Genomic DNA, 27,503 nt, shown 5'->3' with positions numbered 1-27,503 from the left:
GGAGGACTGATGTTGAAGCTGAAACTCCCAATACCTTGGCCAGCTGATGCGAAGAACTGATTCATTGGAAAAGCCCCTGATGCTGGGACAGATTGAAGGCAGGAGGAGAAGAGGACGACAGAAGATGAGATGGTTGCATGCCATCACTGATGTAATGGACATGAGTTTGAGTAAACTCCTGGAGTTGGTGATGGAGTTGGAGGGAGGTCTGGTATGCTGCAGTCCATGGGGTCGCAAAGAGTTGGTCACAACTGAGCTTCTGAACTGAACTGATTTAGAAGTTAGCTGGTATGATTCATGTTGATGTATGGCAGAAACCAACACAACATTGAAAAGCAATTATCCCCCAATTAAAATAAATTTTGAAAAATGGAAGCTAGCTGGTAATTAGATAAATCTAGTTTTTCTGGCATTACATGCTAGGAAGGTTTTAAGCCAACCTTCTAATACATCTGATCATCAATATTAGTATTATCATATGACTGACCTGTTTACATAAAGTCACAGAATTTTACCAACAATGCCAGTGTTACATCATAATTAAGTGTGGTCATGATATGATCCTATTTCCTTACAGAACAAATTGATAAGAATTACAGAGGTTATCACCATGCCTTATCAAAAAAGAACTGGCCCTTGTCCATATACCAGACAACTGTTATAAACAGGTGTGTTACAGTTAACCACAACTAGACTATTTCTGGGTTCCAAGTCAAATGGAAACAAAGCTAGTCATCCTGTGTCAGTTTATACACTTATACTGAGACTGCTTTCCATTATGTGCTACTGTATAGCAGGGCGAACCGCCTTCTGAAGACATGGATAATTGTTCCTATACTGTCTCTGCCAACCGCACTATAGGGTATGTCTTACTTTGATGTATTCTTGGGGTTAGTGAACAGGACCAAAAATCATTGACAAATAAGGAGAATGAACTGAGGGACAGGAGAGTGAAGAGGGGAATAGCAGACAACAACCAGGGGGGACAGCAGGCATTATGGCCTGACAGGACCGTCACACTTAGGTAGTATAGGTAGGAGGACACCTGAGATACATGTATATTTTACCTCCATGGCCAAGGATATGGGGGAGGAGGGAGAACAAATCAGCCTCCACTTGTGAAGTAGCAAGTTCCTGTGCACGAGGTGATTTTAAAAGAACATGGACAGCATTATACACAACAGTAAATTTTAAAAGAAAACAAGAAACAAGTTAATGTTCCAACAATGAGAGAATGAATACATTTTCTAAATTACACAAAAATTAAATTCAAATCCAGTTCAGTTCAAATTACTAAATTACAATTAAACAAATTCTGTGATAAAACAAAATTTGCAAAAATAAATCAAGTGGAAAAAGGAAGAGATAGAAGAAGGCACACAAACCTACCTAACTGATCAAACATGTTTCTATTGTTTAGAAAGACATACATGTGTTATAAAATTATTTGTAAATGCTTTGTAATGCTGAATAAATTTAAAATAACTAATTCTGGAGACAAAGAGGAAAGTAATTGGATCAGGGACAAGTATACCAGGGTGGGGTAGGAGGGAACTTCAAATCATCACCAATCTTTTCTAAACTATGTGTAGATACAGAAGTATGTGTTCATAATTCTCTACTTTTTTTTTAATCTCTGAAATAAATCTTAATCATAAAAGGTAAAAATTTGTAACATTTTTAACATCTAGAGGGTACTTTCATATAAATCATTTCATTTGATGTGTAGGATAAAACTGAGATAGTGAAAGTAATTGTTACCAATATTTCATCTTATAAATGAAGAAACCAAGGCTCAATAAATATGCCACAACTATTAAATAGAAGAGAGACAGGGCTAGAACTAAGATCTTTGAGATCCAAATCACCACACTTCTTTAATGTGGTAATATTTGGTCAGTGAGACTGTTGTCTGAACAGAGTCAAGGCTACAGCTATTCCAGTTGTCCCAGTTTATCCTTTTTTCACCCTTATGTTAAATCAAATTGTGCTAAATCAAATTGCAACCAAAAAATACTTATTGTGGTGCTGCTGCTTATGCCCAAGGTTATAAAAGGTCTTTCCACCAGGTTTTCTGAAACTTCAGATATTATCAATTCCTTTCCATCATCATAAAAATCAAAGTAGAAGTTAGTTCTTATTCAGAACCACAGAATCATTTTTTTCTCCCTAGAGGGGGAAAAAAAAAAAAACCTCTTTAGCTACTCAACCGAAAAGCAGTACTGACATCAGAAAATCTGGGCAATCAGAAAGCTAAATTTTAATTTTCACTTTGGCACTGGATTTATGTTTATTAGATCACATCATACATCTGAGTCTTACTTTACCCAACTGGGATATAAATAGACAGTTGACAATTTTGAAACACTCAAAAGACATTGCATGATCACAGAGCACTATTAATGCATCTTGCATAGCAGGCTGCTGCATTGTGGCCTTAAAGTGCAACTATTTGGTTTGCTGATCACAAAAGTGTACTGAAAGAGTAAATTTGCACTACCATTTTCAATATCTCATGCTATAGTTCTATAATGATTAACGAGTTATCAGGTAAGGCAGTATAGTGTGGTAATTAATAGTGTGGGCTATACTGGGCTTAGTTCCCGATCTATACAGTGAGAGTAATACTAACTACTTCTTAGAATTGGCATAGTTCTGGTTGGGCCAGATTCCTGTCCTCTAACTCCCAGTTCTACTATTCTCTGTATCAATCCTTCCTTCTGATCCCCCAAAATCAGGTCATGGCAACTGCTGGGAAGAACAAACTAGAAAAGGATGAAGCCACAAATCTAAAAAGGTAGAGAAAACTAGCTGAGAACAATCATCTCTCAGCGAGTATTTGTCAATTTACAATGCAGGTTAGGGCATGTGGGAACCTTCAGTCCAGACTAAGCTCTTAATCTGGGCCATCACAGCAAGGCACTGGGAAGAGGAAAAGACCAAGTCTAGTGGGTAAGCATTAGGAGGGGCAAACAGAGAGAGAGACAGAATGGCCTCGGAGGCAGAGCAGGAGACTGCGCTGAGGACTGCTCTCCTCCCTCTCAGTCGGAGACTCCCCTGCAGGTCTCTGACTTCTAGCTAGAATGGACATTGTGGGCCTCAGGTTGCCTTCAGCCTGCAAGTAACATACATACAGGGCACAGAATAACCAGCCTTCTAGGCAAGGCTGGGCATACTGCACTCACAGACTATTTCTCAGCTGACATTTTTAGATACATAAATTTTGGACATCAAAATCCTCACTGTTTAACTAAAGCTAATTCAAAAAAACTGATTGTATGCTTCCTAGACCAGGCACTGGCTAGGACTTGAGGATACAAAAACAAATCAGACAATCTCTGGAAATATGTAAAGGGCATAGAGTCACTCCAGCCTGGTTTGGTTAGCTCCTCCATCCACCTTCTAACTGTCATACTGACTGTCATACCTGAGACTGTTGCAAAAACCAGTACTCAAGAAACCAAGCATCACACTCAGAGAGTTGGAGAACTCAGGTTTATTACGCCAGCGGACCCAGAGGAGTTAACACTCTAAGCTCTGGGCCCCAAACAAAGGGGTTACAGAATCTTTATACATGGACGGACATGATTAAGTGGGTTTGTGGGTTTGCAGGGGCTAGGACAATTGCAAAGAACTGCAGCAGGATAAGCTCCAGTTCCTACTATTGAAAGTTCCCACTTTCTGAGACCTATGTGAACTAGACTTTGCAACGAGCAAGCTGAGTTACAGAAGCAGAAGGAGAAGGAGGTAAAATTTTAACTTTTCCTCTTCATTCCCCCCCCCCCCCCAATGCTTCTATCACACATTGTAGAAAGCATCATCTCATGTTTTGGTAGGACATTTAGAGCTCCCCATCATTTAGGAGGCTGTAATTTTATGGATTCATTCAGAGAGGTTATGAACTGGGTAACTGCATTGAGGATACAAGGGCCAAACAGGAATGCCACAAAGAACATGAAGAGAGGACCGGGGAAAGGGAGAAGCCATGATGCCCAGCTCCAGATATTGTACCAGTTATCCCAGGAATTTGCTAGTTCCTCTCTCCTTTTTATGATTCGTTCCTTTAGCTGTTGAGCCATGGCCCTGACTATTTCTGATTGGTTTACATAAAAGCAACAGTCTTCATTTGAGAAGAGGCAGAGCCCTCTCTTTTCAGCTGTCAATAGGTCTAGCCCTCTCCTATTCTGTAAAACCACCTCAGCCAGGCAGTCTAGTTGGTCCTGTAAGGCCACTAAAGATTTGGCAACTCTCTCAATGTTGTCTGTGAAGTCTTTGGATAGTGTATGGTAGAAGGTGGTTGATGAAGCAATTCCTCCTATTCCCATACCTATCCCAGCCATGATTCCCAGACCAACTAGTAGGGGTATAAACTGGATGGCTCTTTTTTACCATGTATATGCTGCCAGAGGTACAGTGAGAGTCTGGCTGTTAGGGATAATATTCATCCAGAGAGTGAGGAAAGCTAAGGTGCAGATACCCATCCAATTGACTGGTAGACATAAGTAAGCATCTGTCCCACAAAGAAAGAAAAGGCCTTGATGGGGGCAGCACCATATTGTCTGTGGGAGGATGAGTGGGCCACTCACCTTTTAAAGTTTGATTATGTTGGTCCCTGGCTAAATTGCCTAAAGTTCAGTTCCTCCATCATTTGTAAAGCACTCTGGAGCCTTTTGAGTCAATTCAATTGCCCTTAAGACTGGCCCTTGTAAGGGTGGATCTATAGGAGTTCCCATGGGTGTTGCATTATTTAAGGGTACTGGTGTAACTAAGAAGCATGGAGCTCCCAAGGAAAAGCAGAGCCAGCAATCCCTGGCCAGCTGGGGGTTGGTGTCTTTAAGAAGGCGATGAGTTGCAGTGAGAACCTGGTACAGATGAGGGTCTAAGGGGGAGTTAACTCTGTAACCTGAGTCACACTGCCAACAGGCAGAGCCTGACTTTTTAGGGCAAAGTTGGTCCTTGATTTCATTTGTCTGCATTACCGTCCCTGTCCAGTAGGTTTTTCCATTTATTTGGCAGACAGACACCTGTCCTGGTTGTAACATCTGCGTGGCATTTGGGGTATGTGGAGACACAGGGGCACGATGGCAGTGCCATGGTGTCGGGATACCACCGGGGTTTGGATCCTCTGGTGGGGAAATGTAGCAGCAGCAGGAGGCATGACTGGAAAACATTTTTGGCACCCGGGCCCCTGGATATACATCACATGGTTATGAAGGCAGTAGGTGATTGGCCTATAGGATTGGCTATCTACACATTGTTCTAGCTGATGGTTAAGTAAGCGATTTTAAGGGTTGACTGTAATGTTGACCGGGGCTTGATGGATAAGGAACAGCACCGTCTGTCACAGCAAGGGCACCAAAAGGCTGCAAAGCCGCCTGCACATAACAGGTAACTGAACTCGAGCAAAAGGTTTTCTCCCCGTCTTTGGGTCGTCACGGCTACAGCAACTGAGCCCATCATGAAGGAGGGTCAGCTATATGGGGAATGATTTAGTTAGCAGGGAGAATCGATCATAAGAGACATCTAATAAGAATGAGGCTTCCCACTACAGTGAGATAACACAGATAACCACAGCTTCTGGCTCAAATCCCAGTCCCAGGGTGGGACTGAAGCTAGTCCTGTAGCGAAGAGCACAGCAATAATACCAATCAGGGCTGACAATGAAAATCCATTGATATTTTGATAGCCGGATCCTCAAGCTTCTACCGTGTGTTGATCAGCCAGCTGCTGGAGTGTGGCTGGAGCAAGGCTGAAGAATCCTCAAGCTTCTGCCATGCGTGGACTAGTCAGCTTCCAGAGTGACTCGAGCAGGGCTCAGCCTTTGTCGTGGGTAAAGGCCGTTGTTTTTGGAACCAGACCTTGAGGGGATTTGGGGGGTCCCAAACTATTTTCCAAATGTCCTCATTACAGGAAGCTGCTGCCTTTTTGACTCTGGTATGGTGAGTTACACCAAGTCACACCAATGGATGACGCCTATAACTTTAACAGCAGTAGGGGTTGCCAGAACAACCATGTGAGGACCTGTCCAAACTGGCTGAAGTGGTTCTTTTTTCTAATCTTTAACCCATACCTCATCTCCTGGCTGATAGGGATGAACCCAATTGTCCAAAGGAATGGGTGTCCTTTCTAAGGTTTCTCAGGAGATATGGTGGAACACTTTTCCCAGGGCCTGGAGGTGTCGGGACATCTCCAGGTCAGCTAGTTGTTGGGGGGTTTCCCTTGAATTTTTGTTATCACTGGGGGCATTCCCCCATATAAGACCTCAAAGGGGGAATAGCCTGAGGACCTCAGGTTGCATCAGGCTCAGAGTAAGGCTAGGGGTAACATGTCAACCCAAGATAATTGAGTCTCCTGGCAGAGTTTAGCTAATGTGGTCTTGAGGGTCCGATTCATGTGTTCAACTTTCCCTGAGCTCTGTGGCCTGTAAGCATTGTGAAGCTTCTGTTTGATTCCCAGTGTCCTGGATAAAGTTTGGATTATCTCAGACACAAAAGCTGGTGCATTGACAGACCCTATGGAGACAGGCGCCGCATGTCTCGGGATTATGTCTCTTAGTAAGGCCCTGGCCACTTGTGCCCATTCAGTGCATGTGGGGTAGGCTTCAGGCCATCCTGAGTGGGTGCAGATACCACAAGTACTCATAGACCCTACAGAGCTTGACTTCAGTAAAATCCACTTCTAGATCTTCAAAGGGCAGTGTCCCAACTTTCTGCACCCCTGGGTTGGGTCTTGGTCCTTAGCTGGCATTGTTTTGCCTACAAGTCACACATCTAGCACTGATCTGGGCACACGGGGTTGGGAGCTTAGGAATGAAACAGTAGCAGCTCAGTAAGCTCTCCAGTGCAGTTTTTCCTAAGTGAGTTGTTTCATGGTGTTGCTTTACCAGCCAGATTGCTAAATTGCTGGGGACAGAGTCTTTGGTCTGAAAGCTTCCACCAGCCCTTCTTTTCTTTTATTCCTCCCTCATTTAGAGCCCATTGATCTTTTTCCTTGGTATATCTCGGGGATGGAGGCAATTGTTGTGCCAAGAGGACCTTAAAGATTGACTCGGGGCCCACTGTGGGGCTTGGTTGGGTCGCCACCTCCTTGGCTGCCTGGTCAGCCAACCGATTTCCTTTGCTGATTGGATCAGTTCCTTGCTGATGGCCTTTACAATGGATACTGCCACTTGGGAAGGCTTCCAGATTGCTTCCAACATCTGAAGGATTTCTTTTTTGTTTTTAATCTCCTTCCCCCCTACCCCCCAGGTCAATAGTCCCCTTTCTTTATAAATGGCTCCATGTACATGTAAAGTAGCAAAGGCACTCCTTGAATCAGTATAGATGTTGACTCGCCTCCCTTTGGCGTGCCTTAGCACCTTGGTGAGTGCCCATAGCTCAGCCCGTGGTTCTGACCACCCTTGTGGCAAGGCCTCAGCCTTCACTGTCTCGTCAGTTGTTGTTGTGTTATAGCCTGCTTTGCACTGCCCATCTTGAATGAAACTGCTTCTGTCAGTGAACAGTGAACAGTTCTGGGTTCTGGAAGGGAATGACCACCAGGTCCGGCCTGCTCGAGTAAATTTCATCTATTGCCACCTCACAATTATGATCAGGGGTTCCCGCTTCCATAGGTAAGAAGGTGGTGGGGTTCAGCATCCGCACAATCTCAAGTTGGACCTATGGGTTTTCACAAAGCAGTCCTTGATAGTGAGTCATCCTAGAGTTGATCAGCCATTTCTGCCCCTGGTTATTCATCAGGGCAGTAACAGCATGGGGAACCTTTACATTTATATTTTGTTCTAGAGTAAGCTTATGTGCTTCTCTGACCAAAACCACAGAGGCAGCTAAGGCCCGGAGGCGTGGCAGCCGTCCTGCAGCCACTGAATCCAGTTATTTGGATAGGTGTGCGACTGGGTGCTGCCATGGCCCATTGTGTGAGGAGCCCTGGTGCAGTGTGATTTTTCTCATGTACAAAGAGGTTAAAGCCCTGTATCCCACCTGGCAGCCCTAATGCTGAAGCGCTGGTCAGGGTCTCTTTATCTCCTCGAAGGCCTTTTCCTGCTCAGGTCCCCACTCTACGGAGCCCTTATCAGACCCTGCTGTGGCTTGAAACAAAAGCTTGGCAATTTCAGAGAAGCCCAGTATCCAGGTCTGGCAGAATCCGGCAGCCCCAAGGGACGCACAGACTTCTTGCTTGGTGTTCAGCCAAGGTATTGAACAGATGGCTTGCTTCCGCTCAGGTCTGAGTGCCTGATGCCCTTTTGAGAGGACAAACCCCAGGTACCTGACCTCCTGTCTGCAGATCTGAGCCTTCTTCCACGACACCTTGTGCCCTATGGGGGAGAGTAGAGCCAGTAGGGCTTTGGTACCTCTCCAGCAGTCCCCTTGGGTGGGACTGGCTAGCAACAGGGTATCCATGTACTGGAGTGGGGGGCAGTTTAAAGTTTCTCTGGGAAAGGCAGCAAGGTCTGCAGCCAGGGCTTCACCACACAGGGTAGGTGAGTTTTTGAAGCCTTGTGGCAGTCGAGTCCAAGCCAGCTGTGGCTTGCTCCCAGTGTGTGGGTCTTCCCATTCAAAGGCAAACAAGAGCTGGCTGGTAAGTGATAGCCAGAGGCAGAAGAATGAATCCTTGAGATTGAGGCAGGTGAACCAGCTTGCCTGAGCAGGTAAGAGACTCAAGACTGTAAGGATTTGGGACCACTGGATGGATGGTGATCACTGCACTGTTGATGGTGCAGAGGTCCTGGACAACACGGTAGTTGTTCCCTCCAGGTTTTTTGACTGGTAAGAGCGGAGTGTTTCAGGGAGATTAACATTCGATTAGGATCTTGGCATCTCGTATGCGCTGGATGCAGTCCTGAATTCCCAGGCATGCCTCCCGTGGTACTGGATATTATTTTTGTCTAACAGGAGTGACTCCTGGTCTCAGGTCCACTACAATGGGGGCATGGTTTTTGGCCAAACCTGGGGGCCCCTTCTCTTCCCAGACATCAGGGAATTCTTTTAGCAGTCTGAGGAAGATTTATTTGTTCCTTCCCTGAGGAACAGAGATGCCATTCATCTTCCCTGGGCACAGTCACAGCCACCATCAGAGCCGATTGGCTCCCCAAGGTGAGGCTCACAGGCTTTCTGGGGGCAAGGGTGATTCGTGTCCCCAGTTTTGTCAGTAAGTCTCTACCCAGCAGGGGAATGGGGCATTCTGGTAGGTACAGAAATTCATGAGTCACCAGATGGCCCCCTACCCCCTAGCTGACACGAGTGGGTCTTGCAAAATGAGCAGGCTGCCATGTCCCCTGTGGCCCCAACAATAGTTGTTGCTTGTCCTGTGAGGGGTGTGAGGCTGCCAGGGTTAATACCATGACAGGCGGCCTGGACCTAAGTTTTGGCTTCCCCCGAAATGATAAGATTCCCTACCCCCATCAGGTAACCTGGAGCCAGCCAATATGCGCCCAGTAAGAAACAAAGGAAGAGCTGAAAAGCCCGCGAATGCCCAGGTTTGAAAAAGCCCGCGAAAGTTTGTACCAATAAAATTGCTTTGCAAACATGTAACCAATCCGCTTAAGCCAGCTACTAACCACTTATGCATACCTTATAAATTGGGATAACAGCCTCTGCTCAAGGCTTTTCTGACCTTGCGCCACTGTGTTGGTTGCAGCAGAAAGCCCTGACTTGAGTCAGTAATAAAACTTCCCTTTTTGTAAATTGCATTGTCTTGGAAGTTCTCTCTTCCCGCTCAGGGATTCGGACATCGGGCAGAACATTTGGGGGCTCGTCCGGGATCCCTTGATCGGGGAAAGAGAACATTTCCAGGACAGAGGGGAAGGATAGATAAAAACACCGGTACTTAGGCAGAACAGGAAAGTCCAGCGTAAATCGGAGGCCCTGCTGGGAAGCAGGAAGGTATCTGGCGCAGAAGAAAGAGTTCTGTAGAGGGGAGCGAGCTGGCATAAGGCCGAGGCCAGCGGACGCGCTGGGAGGCAGACGATTCTGCGGGAAAGAAAGTTACCCCAAGTCTGGTGAACAGTGGACGCCATTCGGTAAAGTGAACCTGCTACCGGGAGGCAAGAGAATTCAGGGGGCCTGAAAACCCAGCGCTGTGTTGTCGGCCGACGTTTGTCTGTCCGTGTGTTTGTCTACGCCCCTCCGTGTTTGTGTGTGTGTGCCGGCATTGTCTCTGGTCTCGTTCCCTTCTGATACATCGTTCTTTTCTCTCTTCTGACTTATTCTCCTTCTCTTCTTCTCTGATCTGCCCTCAACTCCTTTTCTTTTCGGGAGTTTCAGTGAACAGGCGAACAGCTGTGGGGGCAATTGATGAGTCCCGGCCAGGGCTACACTATGGCGGACTCTGAAGGCCCTACAATAAGTGAGCCTTAGTAACTAGAGCCCGACCGGGTGAAACTCTCATATCCCTAACTGAGGACATGGCCTAAAATTCTTCGTGTGGGCACGGGTCAGGCACTTAAAGGCCATTAGGGCGCCTGCCACTTGAAGACTCCCGTGAAAGGATAAGGGGGTCATGGAACGGGCTAGAAACCCCTAGGGTGCCCGCCCCCAGCAAGAAAACTTTCGTGCAACGACGCAGGCACATAAACAGTTCCAAAAGCATACCATAAGCCCAACCTCTTGGCCGCCACCACTCCCGATAGGATTTTTGGTGGTCGTTCTCAGTGACTTCTCTCTCTCTTTCTTCCCTACCATTTATTCCTTGACCATGGGTCAGGGAGAATCTACCCCACTTTCTCTCATGACTGACCATTTTTCAGATGTCAGGGCCAGGGCCCATAACTTGTCTTTGTTAGTCAAGAAAAGTAAATTAATAACTTTTTGTTCTGCAGAGTGGCCCGCCTTCCAGGTTGGATGGCCTCCGGAAGGCACCTTTCAACCGTCCATAATACAGGCTGTGAAGGAGAAGATTATGGCGCCTGATCCCTGGGGCCATCCGGGTCAAGTCCCCTATGTCATGGTTTGGCAGGATCTAGTGGAAAACCCGCCTAAGTGGTTAAAACCTTTCGTTCACAAACCTCCTAGTTCTTCTAATTCACAGGTCCTGGTGATGGAAACCCCCCCAGAGGAAACCAAAAAGAAAGAGGACCCAAAACTAGTCTTTCAGGAATCATCTTGTCCAAACCTGATAGACCTAGAAACGGAGATGAGGCCTCCGCCTTATGTGCCCTCCTTGCAATCCCCTCCAAGGAGAGAAGCTCCCACGGGTGAACCGAGAGGATTAGGAGGGCCAATGGGAACCGACCGTGAGGGGGGACCGGCATTGGGGACCCGGGGGAGAACTAGGGGAGATAGGGGTGGGCAAGACCCTGGGGACCCAGAGTTACCTTCATCCACTGTTCAGGCGCTCCCCGTCCGAATGGGACCAGCTAACCCGGGCGGAGAGCGAACCTATCAGTACTGGCCCTTTTCCATGAGTGACCTGTACAATTGGAAGACCCAAAACCCTCCTTTCTCAGAGAAGCCCCAAGGCCTCATTGACCTCTTAGATTCCATTTTGTTCACTCACAACCCCACCTGGGATGATTGTCAGCAGCTGTTACAGGTACTCTTCACCACAGAAGAACGGGAGGAATCCTGGCAGAGGCGCAGAAACGAGTCCCGGGGGCCGACGGGAGGCCAACCGCCCAGCCTCATCTCATAGACGAGGGGTTTCCTCTGTTGCGGCCTAACTGGGATTTTGAGCGGGTGGAAGGTAGGGAGCGTCTCCGAGTCTACCGCCAGACTCTAATGGCTGGCCTGCGGGCTGCAGCTAGGAAGCCGACAAATCTGGTGAAGGTAAATTTAGCAAGGCAAGAGCCCACTGAGAGCCTGGCAGCCTTCCTAGAGAGGCTGATGGAAGCCTTTAGGCAATATATGCCTATGGACCCCCAGGCTGAGGAATCACGCGCTGCAGTTCTACTAGCGTTTGTGAATCAGGCAGCCCCAGATATTAGGAAGAAATTACAAAAGATAGAGGGGTTGGGAGAACAGACAATACAGGATTTACTGAAAGCAGCTGAAAAGGTATTTAATAATAGGGAGACCTCAGAAGAAAGGGAAGAATGAATTTGACGGGAGGAAAGGGAATTAGTTGAGAAGATCAGGAAGGAAGATAGAGAATATAGAACGAGGGAAAACCAGAAGAACCAGAGAGAGCTAGCCCAGATTCTTTTTGCGGGGATAAAGGCCGGAACAGAATTGAGGGAACCTTGAGACCCCCGGACGGGAGAAAAAGAGAAACCAAAAAGGCAGGCCCTAAAGAAGGATCAGTGCACCTACTGCAAAGAACAGGGGCACTGGAAAAACGAGTGCCCTAAGAGGGACTCGAGAAGAGGAATGACCCAGAGAGAGAGAATCTCCCCTGGAACTCGAGTTCTATATGCGGGGGAAGACAGTGACTAGGGGAGTCAAGGCTCGGCACCCCTCCCCGAGTCCTGGGTAACCATACATGTGGAGGGGAAACCCGTTGGCTTCATGGTAGATACTGGCGCCCAACACTCTGTTTTAAATAAAAAGCTGGGACCAATGTCTAAGAAAACCAGCATAGTGCAAGGAGCCACGGGGACAAAAAGATATTGTTGGACCACGGAACGAAAAGTAGATCTGGGGGCCCACCAGGTGTCCCATTCGTTTTTGGTGATACCAGAATGCCCAGCCCCTCTACTTGGACGGGACTTGTTGACTAAAGTTAATGCTCAGATCCATTTTGACCATGGGGGAATGTCAGTCACGGATGGACTTGGACAGCTGATACATGTCTTATCTCTAGCCTTAAGGGATGAATACAGACTTTTTGCGCCTAAGCCCTCAGAGGTTATAGCACCAGATGTACAACCGTGGGTCCATAAATACCCATTGGCCTGGGCAGAAACGGCAGGAATGGGACTGGCCAAACAGAGACATCCGGTCGCCATCGAGCTAAAGGCCGAGGCAATTCCTGTGAGGGTAAGGCAATACCCTATGAGCCAGGAGGCTCGGCGGCGGATCACACCCCACATTCGACGGCTCATGGATGCCAGAATTCTCAGGCGGTGCCAATCCCCTTGGAACACCCCCTTACTGCCGGTGAAGAAGCCAGGGGGGACAGATTACAGACCTGTCCAAGACCTGCGAGAAGTCAACAAGCGGGTGAGTGACATACACCCCACTGTCCCTAACCCGTATACCCTCCTGAGCAGCTTACTGCCTGAGTACACTTGGTACACTGTGTTAGACTTGAAGGATGCCTTTTTCAGCCTACCCCTGGCGGCCCAGAGCCAGGAGATATTTGCCTTTGAGTGGACCGAGGGGGAGGGCCAACCAGTAGTACAATTAACTTGGACCCGCCTCCCACAGGGGTTCAAGAACTCCCCTACCTTGTTTAATGAGGCTCTGAGAGAGGACCTCTACGAATATCGGGCTTGCCACCCAGAGGTCATTCTGCTACAATATGTAGATGACCTTATGTCGGCTGGAACCACGGAGGAGGCATGCAGCCGTGCCACCGGCAACCTCTTACAGACCCTAGGCACCTTGGGGTATCGCGCTAGTGCAAAGAAGGCACAAATAGCCTGGCAAGAGGTCATCTATTTGGGGTATAAGATCAGGCAGGGGCAACGGCGGCTAACCCAGGCCATGAAGGAAACAATATTGCAGATACCAGAGTCCAAGACCCCCCGCCAGGTGAGGGAGTTTCTGGGGACTGTTGGATATTGCAGACTGTGGATCATGGGGTTTGCTGAGAAGGCCCGGCCCTTGTATGAGGGAAGTAAAGAGACCCCAAACTGGACTTGGACTGAGCCAATGAAACAGGCTTTCCAGACACTCAGACGGGCCCTACTAGAAGCCCCAGCCCTTGCCCTGCCTAACCCAAATAAGCCATTCCAGCTATTTGTAGATGAGAAGGAAGGAATAGGAAAGGGGGTCTTGACGCAACAATGGGGACCATGGAAGCGGCCAGTGGCATACCTTTCGAAGCGATTAGACCCGGTGGCCGCTGGGTGGCCCCCTTGCCTTCGCATCATTGCAGCCACTGCCCTCCTCGTCCGCGACGCCGACAAGTTGACGTATGGACAGCAACTCTCGGTTTTCACCCCCCACGCCATCGAAGGGGTTTTGAAGCAGCCGCCAGGTAAGTGGATCTCCAATGCCCACTTGACACATTACCAGGCCCTGTTGCTCGATGCCCCACGGGTGCGTTTTCAGACCCCTTGCTTCCTGAATCCAGCCACGCTCCTACCTAACCCAGAGAAAGACCGCCCTCTCCATGATTGCAGTGAGATACTGGCTGAGGCCCTGGCGGCATGAGAAGACTTAACTGATGTACCACTAAGCAACAGTGAGCTAGTATGGTTCACCGATGGGAGCAGCTATGTAAAAGATGGGCAAAGGAAGTCGGGGGCCGCCATAGTTGATGAGTCAGGGCAAACGATATGGGCTGAGACACTTCCCCCAAACACTTCTGCACAAAAAGCAGAATTGATTGCCCTAATACAGGCTCTGGAGCAAGCGAAAGGGAAGAGAGTCACCATTTTCACTGACAGCCGATATGCTTTCAGCACTGCCCATATTCAAGGTCCCATATACCAAGAAAGGGGATTTCGGACAGCTGAGGGAAAAGAGGTCAAAAATTTGCCTGAGATTCGCAGGCTCCTGGAAGCTGTCCAATTGCCCCGGGCAGTAGCTATAGTACATGTCCCCGGTCACCAGAAAGGAGAGGACCCAAAGGCACGGGGCAATCGTGCCGCTGATGCGGCCGCTCAAGAAGCGGCTATGCCACCCCCATGTTGGCCATGGGACTTCCACCTCCTGGTATGGGGACCTTGCCACCAGTTCCCGAATATCCCCTCCCTGATCTCACCTGGATCAACAAGGATACCACCCTCCAGAAGGATGACCAAGATGGATGGTACCGAGACCAAAACAACAACCTGATATTGCCTGCCACCCTGGGTCGTCACCTGTGTAAACACCTGCACGCAACTACACACTTGGGAGAAAGAAAGACCCTAACACTTCTCCAGACGGCCTGCCTGAGGTTCCCTCGACAAAATGCAACTGTACGAGAGATAATTCAAGCCTGCAAAGCTTGCCAGCTGATGAGGGCAGAGAAGAAGCAGCACTCGGGAACGAGGTACCGAGGGGAAAAGCCAGGGCAACACTGGGAGATAGATTTCACTGAGGTAAGGCCAGGCAAGTATGGGTACCGCTATCTGTTGGTTCTGGTAGATACCTTCTCGGGGTGGGTGGAAGCTTTCCCCACTAAGGGAGAGACAGCAATAGTGGTTGCTAAAAAGATCTTAGAGGAAATAGTGCCTAGGTATGGGCTGCCAGTGACTATGGGCTCTGATAACGGACCTGCCTTTGTGAGCCAGATTGTACAAGGACTGGCCCAAGCTCTGGGGACCAAATGGAAGTTACATTGCGAATATAATCCTCAGAGCTCAGGACAGGTTGAGAGAATGAATCGGACCCTAAAAGAAACTTTGACAAAGTTGGCAATAGAGACTGGCGGGGACTGGGTGACCCTCCTCCCCTTTGCACTCTTTCGGGCGCGTAACACCCCTTATAAGCTGAATCTTACCCCTTTTGAGATTCTGTATGGAAGACCCCCTCCTGTGTATCCTATTTTCGAAGGAAAATGCCTGCCACCCCCTACTTTGGGACAATTCCAGCAAACAGTGATGGCATTAAGTAAGGTGCATAACCATGTTTGGAAATTGATTCGAGAAGTATACGAGGGCCAGAATGAGAGGGCCCTCCCCTCTCATAATATTGGCCCAGGTGATTGGGTTTGGGTAAAACGACACCAATCTAAAGTATTAGAACCTAGATGGAAAGGCCCTTATGTTGTTCTCCTTACCACTCCTACCGCTGTCAAGGTCGACGGGATTGGACCCTGGGTTCACTGCAATCACGTGTGGCAAGCCACACCAGAAGAACAGGAAAAAGCGCGAGCAGAATGGAAGGCGAGTCCTCACCCGTCAAATCCTTTGAAACTGAAACTCGTCGCCGGGAGGTCTCCTAATTCTCCTGCTGATGGCAGCTCTCATCGACCCAGGAGCGACCAGTCACAACCCCCATGAACCTGCTAAGATCACCTGGAAACTCAACGATGGGCAAACTCATGAGCTGCTCAATGAGACCTCAGGAATCCACCCTCCGAACACCTGGTGGCCAGACCTGAACTTCGACCTCTCAAGCCTCTTCGCAAAGCAGGACGGTCTCCACGATAAGTACTATAGGGATGGGATAAAAAAAAACCATAGGTTGGGGTTCTGGGCGTGCCCGGGCTACATAAGAAATAACTGGAAAGCCTGTGGTGGCATAGAAAGCTATTATTGCAGGAGCTGGAGTTGTGTGACCTCTTGTGATGGACCTCAGAGGTGGGATGTTGGAAACAGAGATCTAGTTAGCTTCACCTTCAAGGACCGTAGACACCAGGGACCTCAGGTGCGAGTACAATTTAGCCAGGAACGGGCAAAAAAGGAAAACCGCTGGTCCTCAGGACTGACTTGGGGTTTTCAGCTTCATGTAAATTGGCCCGGCCCCTACCCAGGCGAGCTTTTAATCATTAAACAGGTTATTGAGCCGGTGCAGGTACATAGTTTAGGTCCCAATCTGGTCAAAACATTACAGGGGCACAAGGCGACCCCCAAGCCAACCACCTCCAGACCAAGCTCGCCGGGAACATTTAACATCTCCTCTACCCCGAGCCTCAGAGACAAACTGACAGAAACCCCTGGCCCTCTGGCTGTTACCACTAGCTCAGCAATTCAGGACCCCCTATGGGCCTTAGTGAATGCAGCCTTTACGGTCTTAAACCATACCAACCCTAATGCGACCCAATCCTGCTGGCTTTGTTATAATCTTCACCCCCCCCTACTATGAGGCCATAGGCCTCAATGTCTCTTACCACTTGTCTTCAGGCCAGAACCCACGCCAATGCCGATGGGAAGAACGCAAGGTTGGCCTCTCAATGAATGAAGTTTGGGGACAGGGACTCTGTTTGGGCACAGTGCCACCTGATAAAACTTCCCTTTGTGCCCGGACTATTAGTAACCTACGCTTACACGGCAAAACTTGGATTGCGCCAGAGGCTGGGGGTTGGTGGATTTGCTCACATACTGGGCTAACCCCATGTTTGAATGTGAAGGTTTTTAACCAGAGTCAAGAATTCTGTGTCCTGGTTGCTGTAATGCCAAAAATCTTATACCACTATGAAGAGGTTATGTACTCACATTGGGACTGGGAAATGTTAAGACAAAAGAGAGAGCCAGTCAGTGCGATCACCATGACAACCTTGTTCAGTCTTGGGCTGGCAGGAGCAGGGACAGGAATAGCTTCACTATCTCTGCAAGGCCAAGGGTTTTCCTCCCTACAAGCCGCTATAAATGAGGATCTAACTCGCATAGAAGAATCAATCAGCCACTTAGAGAAGACTCTGACTTCCTTGTCTGAGGTGGTCTTGCAGAATAGGAGAGGATTAGACTTGGTTTTTCTCCAGCAGGGTGGGGTCTGCGCGGCTCTGGGAGAAGAATGTTGTTTCTATGCAGACCATACAGGAGTGGTAAGAGAATCTATGGCAAAAGTGAGAGAGGGACTGGCGCAACGCAAGAGGGAACGGGAGGCCCAGCAGGGATGGTTTGAGTCTTGGTTTCAACGCTCCCCCTGGCTGACCACCTTAGTTTCCACCCTCCTGGGCCCACTTATAGTGCTATTATTAGCACTCACGTTTGGCCCTTGTATTTTAAACCGGCTAATGTCATTTATTAAAGAACGTCTAAATACCATTCAGATTATGGTATTGAGGCAACAATATCAGATGGTAGCCCAGGATGAAGAGAAAGATTCCTCTACAGGAACAACAAGACGGGGGGAATGTGAGGCTGCCAGGGTTAATACCATGACAGGGGCCTGGACCTAAGTTTTGGCTTCCCCCGAAATGATAAGATTCCCTACCCCCATCAGGTAACCTAGAGCCAGCCAATATGCGCCCAGTAAGAAACAAAAGAAGAGCTGAAAAGCCCGCGAATGCCCAGGTTTGAAAATGCCCGCGAAAGTTTGTACCAATAAAATTGCTTTGCAAACATGTAACCAATCCGCTTAAGCCAGCTACTAACCACTTATGCATACCTTATAAATTGGGATAACAGCCTCTGCTCAAGGCTTTTCTGACCTTGCGCCACTGTGTTGGTTGCAGCAGAAAGCCCTGACTCGAGTCAGTAATAATACTTCCCTTTTTGTAAATTGCATTGTCTTGGAAGTTCTCTCTTCCCGCTCAGGGATTCAGACATCGGGCAGAACAAGGGGAACCACAGGTGTGGTTACCACAGAGTGTTCAGCTCCAGGATCCACCACAAAAGTCACTGATTGGCCTACCGCTTTCATCATGACCATGGCCTCTTGGGGGCCCAGGATCAGGGAGACTGGTCTTCTGTATTCTGATTCTGCTCTGGCCAGTCCAATAAGGTTTTGGACAGCTGGCTCAGACTGGTACCTTTCTTTGTTGGGTTGACTGAACTTCTTTGACCCTTTAGATGTCCCTCTGTGATGGGCACACTCATTCCTACAGGATCTGGTCTCTTTGCAATGGGCACACTGGTCGTAGTGTAGTGGTGGTCTCTTCTTGGTTCCCTCTTTCCATGAGCAAACAGTCTGTTTCACTGGATCTGAGCTCCTCAATGCTGCTGCTAACAGGGCTGCTTTCTGATTCATTTTTTTTCTCTGCTTCTCATTGGGCTTCATAGTCTCGGTTCACAAAGACTTTATTCGCTACCTCCAGGAGCTGTGTGGCATTCATCCCAGTGAAGCCTTCCAGCTTTTGGAGCTTTCATTGGATGTCTGCACAAGATTGAGCCACAAAGGTAGCATTAATCATCCACTGATTCTCAGAGATCTCAGGGTCAAATGAGGCATATGTCCAGAACACTTCACACAGTCTTTCATAGAAATCTGTGGGGGTCTCATCTGCTTTTAGGATTATCATTGCAATTTTGGACATATTGGTGGGCTTTTTGGCTCCCACTCAAAGTCCATGTAGAAGGGCATCATAATAGTGACCCAGGGTTTCTTGTCCTTCTCTGGTATTAAAATCCCAATTATGTTTCATCTCTGGCATCACTTCTCATGCCCATCCTTCAACATCTAAGACCTCTGGGAGGCTTGTCTTCAGAGCCATTTTTGGGCTTCTGTCGAGATGCATCACCTTCCCTCAGTGGTGAAGAGCTGGTGACAGTCATCCCATGTAGGCTGATGGGTGTGGAAAATGGACTCTAGGAGGTCAATCATAGCCTGTGGTTTATCAGAGTATGCTGGGCTATAGTGTTTCCAGTTTAAGCGATTAGTAGCGCTGAAGGGCTGGTAATAGAGGATGGAGCAGCCAGGTTGGACTGAGTCATATTTGTTCACTTGTTGAGGGCCTTGAATTTCTTGCAGTGGCGTCTGACAGACCACAGTCAGCTGGTTATATTGTTTGGCCGAGCAGAGCCACTTCCCTACTGGCTCAGGGCTGGAATCTTACTCATGAGGTGGTGCAAGTGACCCGGAGGGAGGTGGGTTGTCTGGCAATGGGTCTGGTACTGGCTGTGCCAGGGCTTGTGGAGTCAGGGGAACGTATGGCGGGGGCAGTAGCGGATCTTCCCCTGAATCTCCCTGGAATATAGTTTTTTTTCCTCCTCCTTTTTTTTTTTTTTTTTTTTTGAGTGGTTGCACCGCAAATACCCTACTCTGTCCCTGTCCATTCATGCAAAATCTTGCCCATGGGCGCAGGAGCTGTTAGAAGGCGTGGGTGCTATTAGAAGCCAGGAGTCTATGTGTGGAAACTGATGTGGGTGTCCTGGAGTCCCAGTGATGACCTGGTGTACTGCTTGAACAGTGGGCAGGTTGAGAGTGCTCTCTGGCAGCTATCCAACATCAAAGGATAGCCAATCAAGCTCACATAAGTTACAAAGCTTCCTGAGGGGTCATCTTGACTCCGTTATCTCCTACAAAGCCCTTCTTAAAGTTCTTTATCATGCAGCCTAAAACTGTTGGCTTAGAGGAACTTCCCCCCATGTTGACAAATGTAATCTACCTGGCAGGGTTTTGAGGAAAACCTAATCTCTTAGATGTCAGCTCAAGGAATCAATCAACAGAAGAATAACTGGTAACCAGTAATTTCTACCTCCATGTGTATCGCGCCCTGCGTAGGCAGCAAAGACAAACAAGGGTGGGTGCCCCCTCAAAAGAAGAGACCATTCAGATGCCTGCTTGGCTGCGTCCCCAGAGGGAACTTAGGTGACTCTTAGTATTGGCAGATCAGTATAAATCCTTGATCCGCATCTGCCTTGCAGGGAGGGACTGGTTTCCCCAGAGGTAGACCCCGCCTTGAGCTGTATGAGGTCACCACGTAAGCACAAGTTAGGGCCCACTCGGACTCCATAGCCACAAAGGCCATGAAGCCACACCATTGAGCCTGAAGCACAAGTGAATCAGGCTGCACACTCGTTCACATTCATTCTTTGTCCGCCCGACTGCTCTCCCAGAGGAGATTTAAGACGCCTCTAAGGATTGGCAGGTCAGTGTAAAGCCCCGACCCTGACGAGCCTCACAGGGAGGAAGCAAATCCCCCAGAGACCGGCACCACCTTTCAGGCTTATGAGTTCGTAACAGAACCGCAGGTTTTGGACCCTCTCAGCCTCTGTAGTTGGAGGACTGTTGAGCCCACCTTTGCTTCCTCCAATCAGCAATCATGCATACACAATCACGCAGGGGTTATCACAATACCTCCCTTTTCCTGAGTCCCCAGGCCTCCCTATCTGATGCTCCCTTCCTGGGAGCTCCAAGGAGGTGATCAGTCTCCTCCTTCCCATGGGGTAGGATTTTCTGACTGGGGACCGGCCCCAGCGCCTTGCATTATTCTGTGGCCATTCCTGGTGAGTTGGTCTATCGCTCCAGCGAGTCTGGTCAGGGCTCGGCCATCCAGAGTCGGAACACCGATCCAAAAGAGAACTCAGAGTACTGTCAGGTGGCAAGCCTCCTTGTTCATCTTAGGGCTCCTCCACTCTGACCTGGCTGAGCCACCAGTCCCACAGCTCAAGGGGCCAGTGTGTTTGGAATCTCACTGGGGCCTCCAGAAATGTTGCAAAAACCAGTACTCAAGAAACCAAGCACCACACTTGGAGAGTTGGAGAACTCAGGTTCATTACGCTGGTGGGCCCAGAGGAGTTAACACTCTAAGCTCTGTGCCCCAAACAAAGGGGTTACAGAGATTTTATATATGGACAGGCATGATTAAGCAGGTTTGTGGGTTTGCAGGGGCTAGGGCAATTGTAAAGAGCAGGACAAGGGTGAGTGAGATAAGCTCTAGTTCCTAGTATTGTGAGTCCCCACTTTCTGAGACCTACATGATCTAGACTTTGCAAGGAACAAGCTGAGTTACAGAAGCAGAGAGAGAAGGAGATAAAATTTAAATTTTTCCTCTTCAAGACAAGGTGCTTAACTTCTGTATGAGCCGTATTGTTCTCTTCTGTAAAATTAAGATGATACATTGACTTTCAGGATTACTATGTGCATTGGAATAATATATATAAAATGTTTAGAATGTGGTAGATGCCCAATTAATGGTACTTATTATTAACATGTCTATTGGTAACCCTACAAATGCTCTGGAGGGTAAAAGATCAAACTGAGAACTTGCAGGTTGTTTTTATCAGCATCATCCACCATCCTCCCAGTCCAGTTCAAACGTCTTTTTAGATATTAATCTTTCTTCATTTTAGCCCATAAGCATTATAAGCCTAGTTCTTCTGATAGTAATCAGTATCCAGTAGTGATAATAGGAGACATTTTCTATAGATGTTCCTTGTGTTCACAATGCAAGGTTCCTGAAATTTGAGTTTTAATGCCTAATAGAATTTAGCCTCAGAAAATCAGAAATTGGCTGAACCTAAAAAGCACTATTGCATTCAAATAGACTCACTGCTCTGCACCACCTTGTCTTCCAGTAAAATGAATCTTTAAAAAAAAAAAAACTCATTGTATACAGGCGATTAACCACACTCTGAAATCACCTTCAAGTTAGGTACATACAATACCTTTCCTTTCTGATATCAATTGATCATAAAATCCCAGAATATGTGAAACAATCATGGATACTATGCTGATCAGTTATCAAGTCTCCTGAAAATACACCATACAGTATTATTCTCTGGTTGAAAGTTAATTTGGAACAGTTTGTATGGTAGAGCAGAAGGGATTTCAGATTAGAAGTTAGGAGAAAAAGGACTCGATCCCAGAAGAGCTCTTAACTCATACTATGTTAGTAGACACATCTTTTTATGGTCCCAAATTCCCAGCCCAGGGCCTCAGTTTCTAATTCTATCAAATAAAGGGGTCAGACAGCAGAGATGAAAAATGGGTCTCACCAACTCTAATCAATCACCATTATTACTACAATAACTGCATTAAGAGAAGACTATGGACTTTCCAAGTTGGAGAATCATGCTTTCATTCAGTCTATAAAAAAAAAAAAAAAAAAAAAAAGCATCTCACATTTTCCATTAGATATGATTTTTACAATTCCATATATGTTGGTCCTTTAATGGACCGGAACCTGGTGGTCCGGGCAGTAAGAGAGAGAAAGAGGCTGATGGCGCTTGTTGGTCCTTTAATGGACCTGAACCTGGTGGCCCGGGGAGTAAGAGAGAGAAAGAGGCTGATACCCCCTGGTTCACGCGGAAAGCCAACAGCGCCCTGTTCTCAGGGCTCGCGCTGCTGCGCGCAGGCACCGGGCGCCCTCTCGAGTGGGTGAAGGCGCAGTGCGCCTTCTCCAGAGGGTCTTAGAAGCCGGGCAAGAAAGTGAGCTCAGCGGGACTGCGCGCTCCAAGGAATTAGCCAGAAAGAGAGAGAGAGAGAAAGACAGAAAGAAGGAAGAGAAAGAAAAAGAGAAAGACACGGAGACCCAAGCTCTGATGGAGCAAAGGTGTTTTAATCAACATGGCGTGGGCATGTATACTGTCTTACAAGGTGGCTATTCTCAGCAAAGACAAAGATTAAAATTCCAGACTTACAAAACATAAGACGATCCCTATCAAAGAGAGAGATGCAAACAATCACCTTTTACCGTATGGCTCACAAAAAGGAAGAGGGTACTTATCACCGTAATGAGAAATGCCTGGATTCCTCAGCCCCGGGAAAGGCGCGCCTCTCCTCTTAATTCCTGAATATTCTCCTGAATATTCAGGAGAATCAATAAGGACCACAGGGCTCCTGACAGATCCGAGACAGCACACAGGAAGCCTCTTGTTAAATGCTTCCTCTCACATATACACACCAAAAACATTCAGAGAGACAGCAAGTTCAGTTTGACTAACTGTAGTTAATCCTTCAAAATACATATTTCTTCCTCTATGAAGTTTTTCTTTTTTTTTTTCTTTCTTTCTTTTTGCCTTCACCCCTTCCTCTTCCTGCCTACTAACGTTTTTCATCTCTCAGAGAAAGTTGGTCTCTTCTAGTTCTCTCCTAGCAAGTTCACTCAGATTCATCAAAGCATGTGCTCTGTCATTTATTAATCTGTGGTGCACATTCAGATGAGGATTCTTTAAGAGCATGTTCTACATAACAATAATCTTGCTACCTGTCCCAGGGTACACCAGAGTATGAGAAAGAGGATTAAGAGAAGGAACAGATGGGTGAATATGTTACATAAATGAACAGATGCGTAAACACCTTCAGGCCCTCATATGTGGGAGATCATTATATTGAGTCCAATATATTGAACAGAAGGCTCTTTTCTGTCTCCTAGAATGCAAGTTGTACAAGTAAGTAAAACATTCAGAAAAACTGAAAACACGAGTCTCTTTAAAGAAGGTTAAAAATACACAATCCAGTTTCTTCACTTCTTCAAATTTACCAAAAGATATATGTACCTTTTGTTTCTGACATCTGGACCATATAAGTTGTAATTTTCAATAGTAAAGAGGATTGGATGGCAGTGATGGATGGCAAACCATATGATAACAATGTATTTTCTATCTAGACACCAAGTCTCATTTAATTAAATTTTATTTCCAATATTCTTTCTTTTCTTCCATTTAATGTTCAGCAATTTTGATTTTCCCAAGTATTACTGCTTTTCCCAGCATACAATAGACACTATTAATCAAAGATGACGCAGTCACTTAGAACGTTTAAATAACCTTAAACACCCTCTAGGTGGCACGCATCCTAACTCTAGAGAACTAGTCCTGTGGTAGATGATCTTGTGTATCTGGCTCCTATGAACATGCTGGTTGGTTTTTAAACTGCCCAAATTTCTATTTTCTTTTCCCTAGTCAAAATCACATCAAAGAAGGAGTAGTCAGGGACCAAAACAGGTCAAGTTTCTTCCACATTTTCTCAGGCAAGGTTTTTTTAATGTTTCACTTGCTGAAATGAAGTGACTTCACTATTGGCCTTTTTTGGGGGGGAAATATGATTTCTGTAGCTTCAGTACAGCTTAAAAAAAGGGTCATAGATGTGTATGTAAAAGACCCCAAAGAAATTTCCACTGAAGCCTACCAGAGCTAGATTAAAGTGAAGGCCAGCCAGGCAGCTGACTGGGGCACCAATCAATAAAAAGTATTAGAACATCGCTGAAATGTGATTAAATGGAGAAGCTTGCATTTACCAGAAGTCCTCTCAGGAAGACCATAAGAGTTATTAGGAAAGTGTTCCTGATAAGCCACATGGGATGGGACTGAAACCTCCAGGTAGCACACCTCAGACACCTAAGGAATCAGCATTACCACTGAATTTTGCCATGTTTGGTCAGCTGTACATTTTTGCTTTGCTAAGTGTGATGTGAAGGTCTGAGACCAGACCTGGCCGCAGAGGAGAGAATAAGTGTCACTACCAGAGAACCTCCTTCTCCCCTTTCCGTCACATTCTCTACCTTCCTTCTAAATAAACAATGAATGACTTTGTGAAGAATATTATTTCCAAGGGGCAACACATTATTGACATACCTGTGGGACTCATGTCTTGTCCAGGGGAACATTCATGGGCAAATAATTCTAAGCCTCAAAGCATTAGCAAAGTTTAAAAGGGTAGGCCAGAAAACAGTATGCTTCAGGGTCTCAGAAAGTGATAAGAATACTTCCCAGTGGCAGGTGTCAACTCCCCAGAATTTGGCTATTCAGGGGGTCAGAATTGATGCAACAGTGGATTCTAGACAGGGAAACATGCCGACAACCTCAGAACCTTTATTTCTAAATTGTTTTCATGCTGTGATCTGGGATATAGCAAAGAGAGAGATGCCCCAAGAGGGGCTGCCTTCTGGTCTATGCATCTGAAAAGGTTGAAGATATTCCTCCAACAGCATATAGAGGTTAAGCAACTTGCACTCGGTTTAATCCATGGTATTTCCTGTTTGGTCCGTGGCCTAAATGAGCAATACTCTACTTTGCTCATAGTAAAAACATTAAGCAATATAACACAATAATTTTAAATAAAAGCATCTTCAACTGGGTGCTTTTTTTCCTACCCAAGGAAAATTACTAAAGCCCAAGGAATATATGATCCTTTCATTCTTCTAGGAATTCTTAATTTTACCCCTGGACCCAGTTAACCCATCAGGAAGCAATGTATTCTGATCGCATTAGCTAAACCCTCAAAAAAAATAACTTTGCTATATAAAGCTTTAATGTTATAACTTCGTAATGTACTATTCCATCCCCCAATTTTTCCCCCTTAGCTGCCAGGAAGACCTGCACCAATTTAATTTTCAGTTGTTGTAACATTAACCTACATTGTGACACATATATTTCTCCCCATGTATATAGTTTGTTAGTGTTAGTAATTGTTTTCTTTCTGATTAAGAGTGTTACTATAAATGTGTCTTTTATTTGTAAACTTCTCAAATTCTTTATGGAAACAAGAACTATATCATAAATTATAAATAGAATAAGATCATATTTTGTCATTCATCACTATTAATATTCAATGTACACTCCCTTCTGAATTTCTCATTAAGAAATGATATTACTGATAAGCCAGATCAGAAATTTAGACTATTCAGAGAGCCTTTTTTAAATTTTTTATTTAAAAATTGGAGGATAATTACTTTACATTACTTTACAATGCTGTGGTGGTTTTTGTCATATATCAACATGAATCAGCCATGGGTGCAAATGTGTCCCCCTATCCTGAACCCCCACCTACCTTCCTCCCCACCCCATCCCTATCCAGAGAGCTTTTTTAACCCTTTGTTTTACTGATATAATGAGGGATCCACATTTGACACTCCTTTAACAGTGGAGATTCCTAAAATGTTCAAATGAGGCACAATTTCAAGTCTGAGACAGGTAAAGCATTAGACATTCAGTTGTGTCTGACTCTGTGTGACTCTATGGACTGTAGCCCACCAGGCTCCTTTGTCCATGGAATTCTCCAGGCAGGAATACTGAATGTGTAGCCATTCCCTTCTCTAGGGGATCTTCCCAAGCAAGGAATCAAATCTGTGTCTCCTGAATTACAGGCAGATTCTTAACTGTTTGAGCCCACCAGGGAAGCCCTTGAGATAGGTAACTTGAGGACAAATAAGGAGTACCATATTTATAAAACAGTACATGTCTTTAGTTACATTACTAAGATATGATTCAAAATAAAATAAAAAATCTAATAGATTTAAGAAAGATTTCTATTGCTGTGATTTATGTCAAAGAGTGTTCTGCCTATATTTTCCTCTAGGGGTTTTATAGTGTCTGGTCTCACATTTAGGTCTTTACTCCATTTTGAGTTTATTTTTGTGTATAATGTTAAGGAATGATCTAATTTCACATTTTTTAAGCTATGTAACTATCCAGTTTTCCCAGCATGATTTGTTGCAGAGACTCTTTCCAATGTTGCAGAGACTCTTTCCAACTCTTTCTTGCCTGCTTTGTCATAGATTAATTGACCACAGGTGCATGAGCTTATTTCTGGGTTTTCTATTCTATTCCATTGATTTATATTTCTATTTTCATGTCAGTACCATACTGCTTTTAAGATTGCAGCTTTGTAGTATAGTCTGAAGTCAGGAAGCTTGATTCCCCCAGCTCTGTTTTTCTTTTTAAAGATTGCTTTGGCTATTCTGGGTCTTTTGTGTCTCTATACAAATTTTAAATTTTTTGTTCAAGTTCTTTCATAACTAGAAATCTTTTTCAATCTGTCTCCCTGAATAATGGAAATAAAAACAAAAATATACAAATGGGACCAATTGAAACTCAAAACTTTTACACACCAAAATAAACAATAAACAAAATGAAAAGACAACACACAGATTGGGAGAAAATATTTGCAAACAATGTCACCAATAGGGGATTAGTCTCCAAAACTTACAAACAGCTTTTGATGCTTAACATCAACAAAACAAAAAATCCGATTGAAAAATGGGCAGAAAACCTGGACATTTTTCCAAAGAAGACATACAGTGGTCAAGAAGCACATGAAAAGTCATTCAACATCACGAATTGTTAGAGAAATACAAATCAAAACTACAAAGAGATACCACCTCTCACCAGCTAGAATGGCCATCATCAAAAAATCCACAAATAACAAATG

At 46.1% G+C, this 27,503-nt stretch overlaps 1 protein-coding gene across 1 annotated transcript; it reads left to right on the top strand.

Annotated features, from left to right (window-relative positions):
• The first annotated feature begins 10,526 nt into the window (after positions 1-10,526).
• LOC139038278 (uncharacterized) lies at positions 10,527-17,118 on the top strand. The gene is given in 3 exon segments (XM_070476781.1): positions 10,527-11,551; positions 11,554-14,725; positions 14,821-17,118. Coding segments are annotated over 3 exon segments (5,241 nt in total). The 5' UTR covers positions 10,527-10,689; the 3' UTR covers positions 16,028-17,118.
• Positions 17,119-27,503: the final 10,385 nt, after the last annotated feature.

Source organism: Odocoileus virginianus, chromosome 2 (assembly GCF_023699985.2).
Source record: "Odocoileus virginianus isolate 20LAN1187 ecotype Illinois chromosome 2, Ovbor_1.2, whole genome shotgun sequence".
Taxonomy (NCBI): domain Eukaryota; kingdom Metazoa; phylum Chordata; class Mammalia; order Artiodactyla; family Cervidae; genus Odocoileus; species Odocoileus virginianus.
Note: the sequence above shows the minus strand (reverse complement) of the source record. Positions and strands in the feature narration are given on the sequence as shown.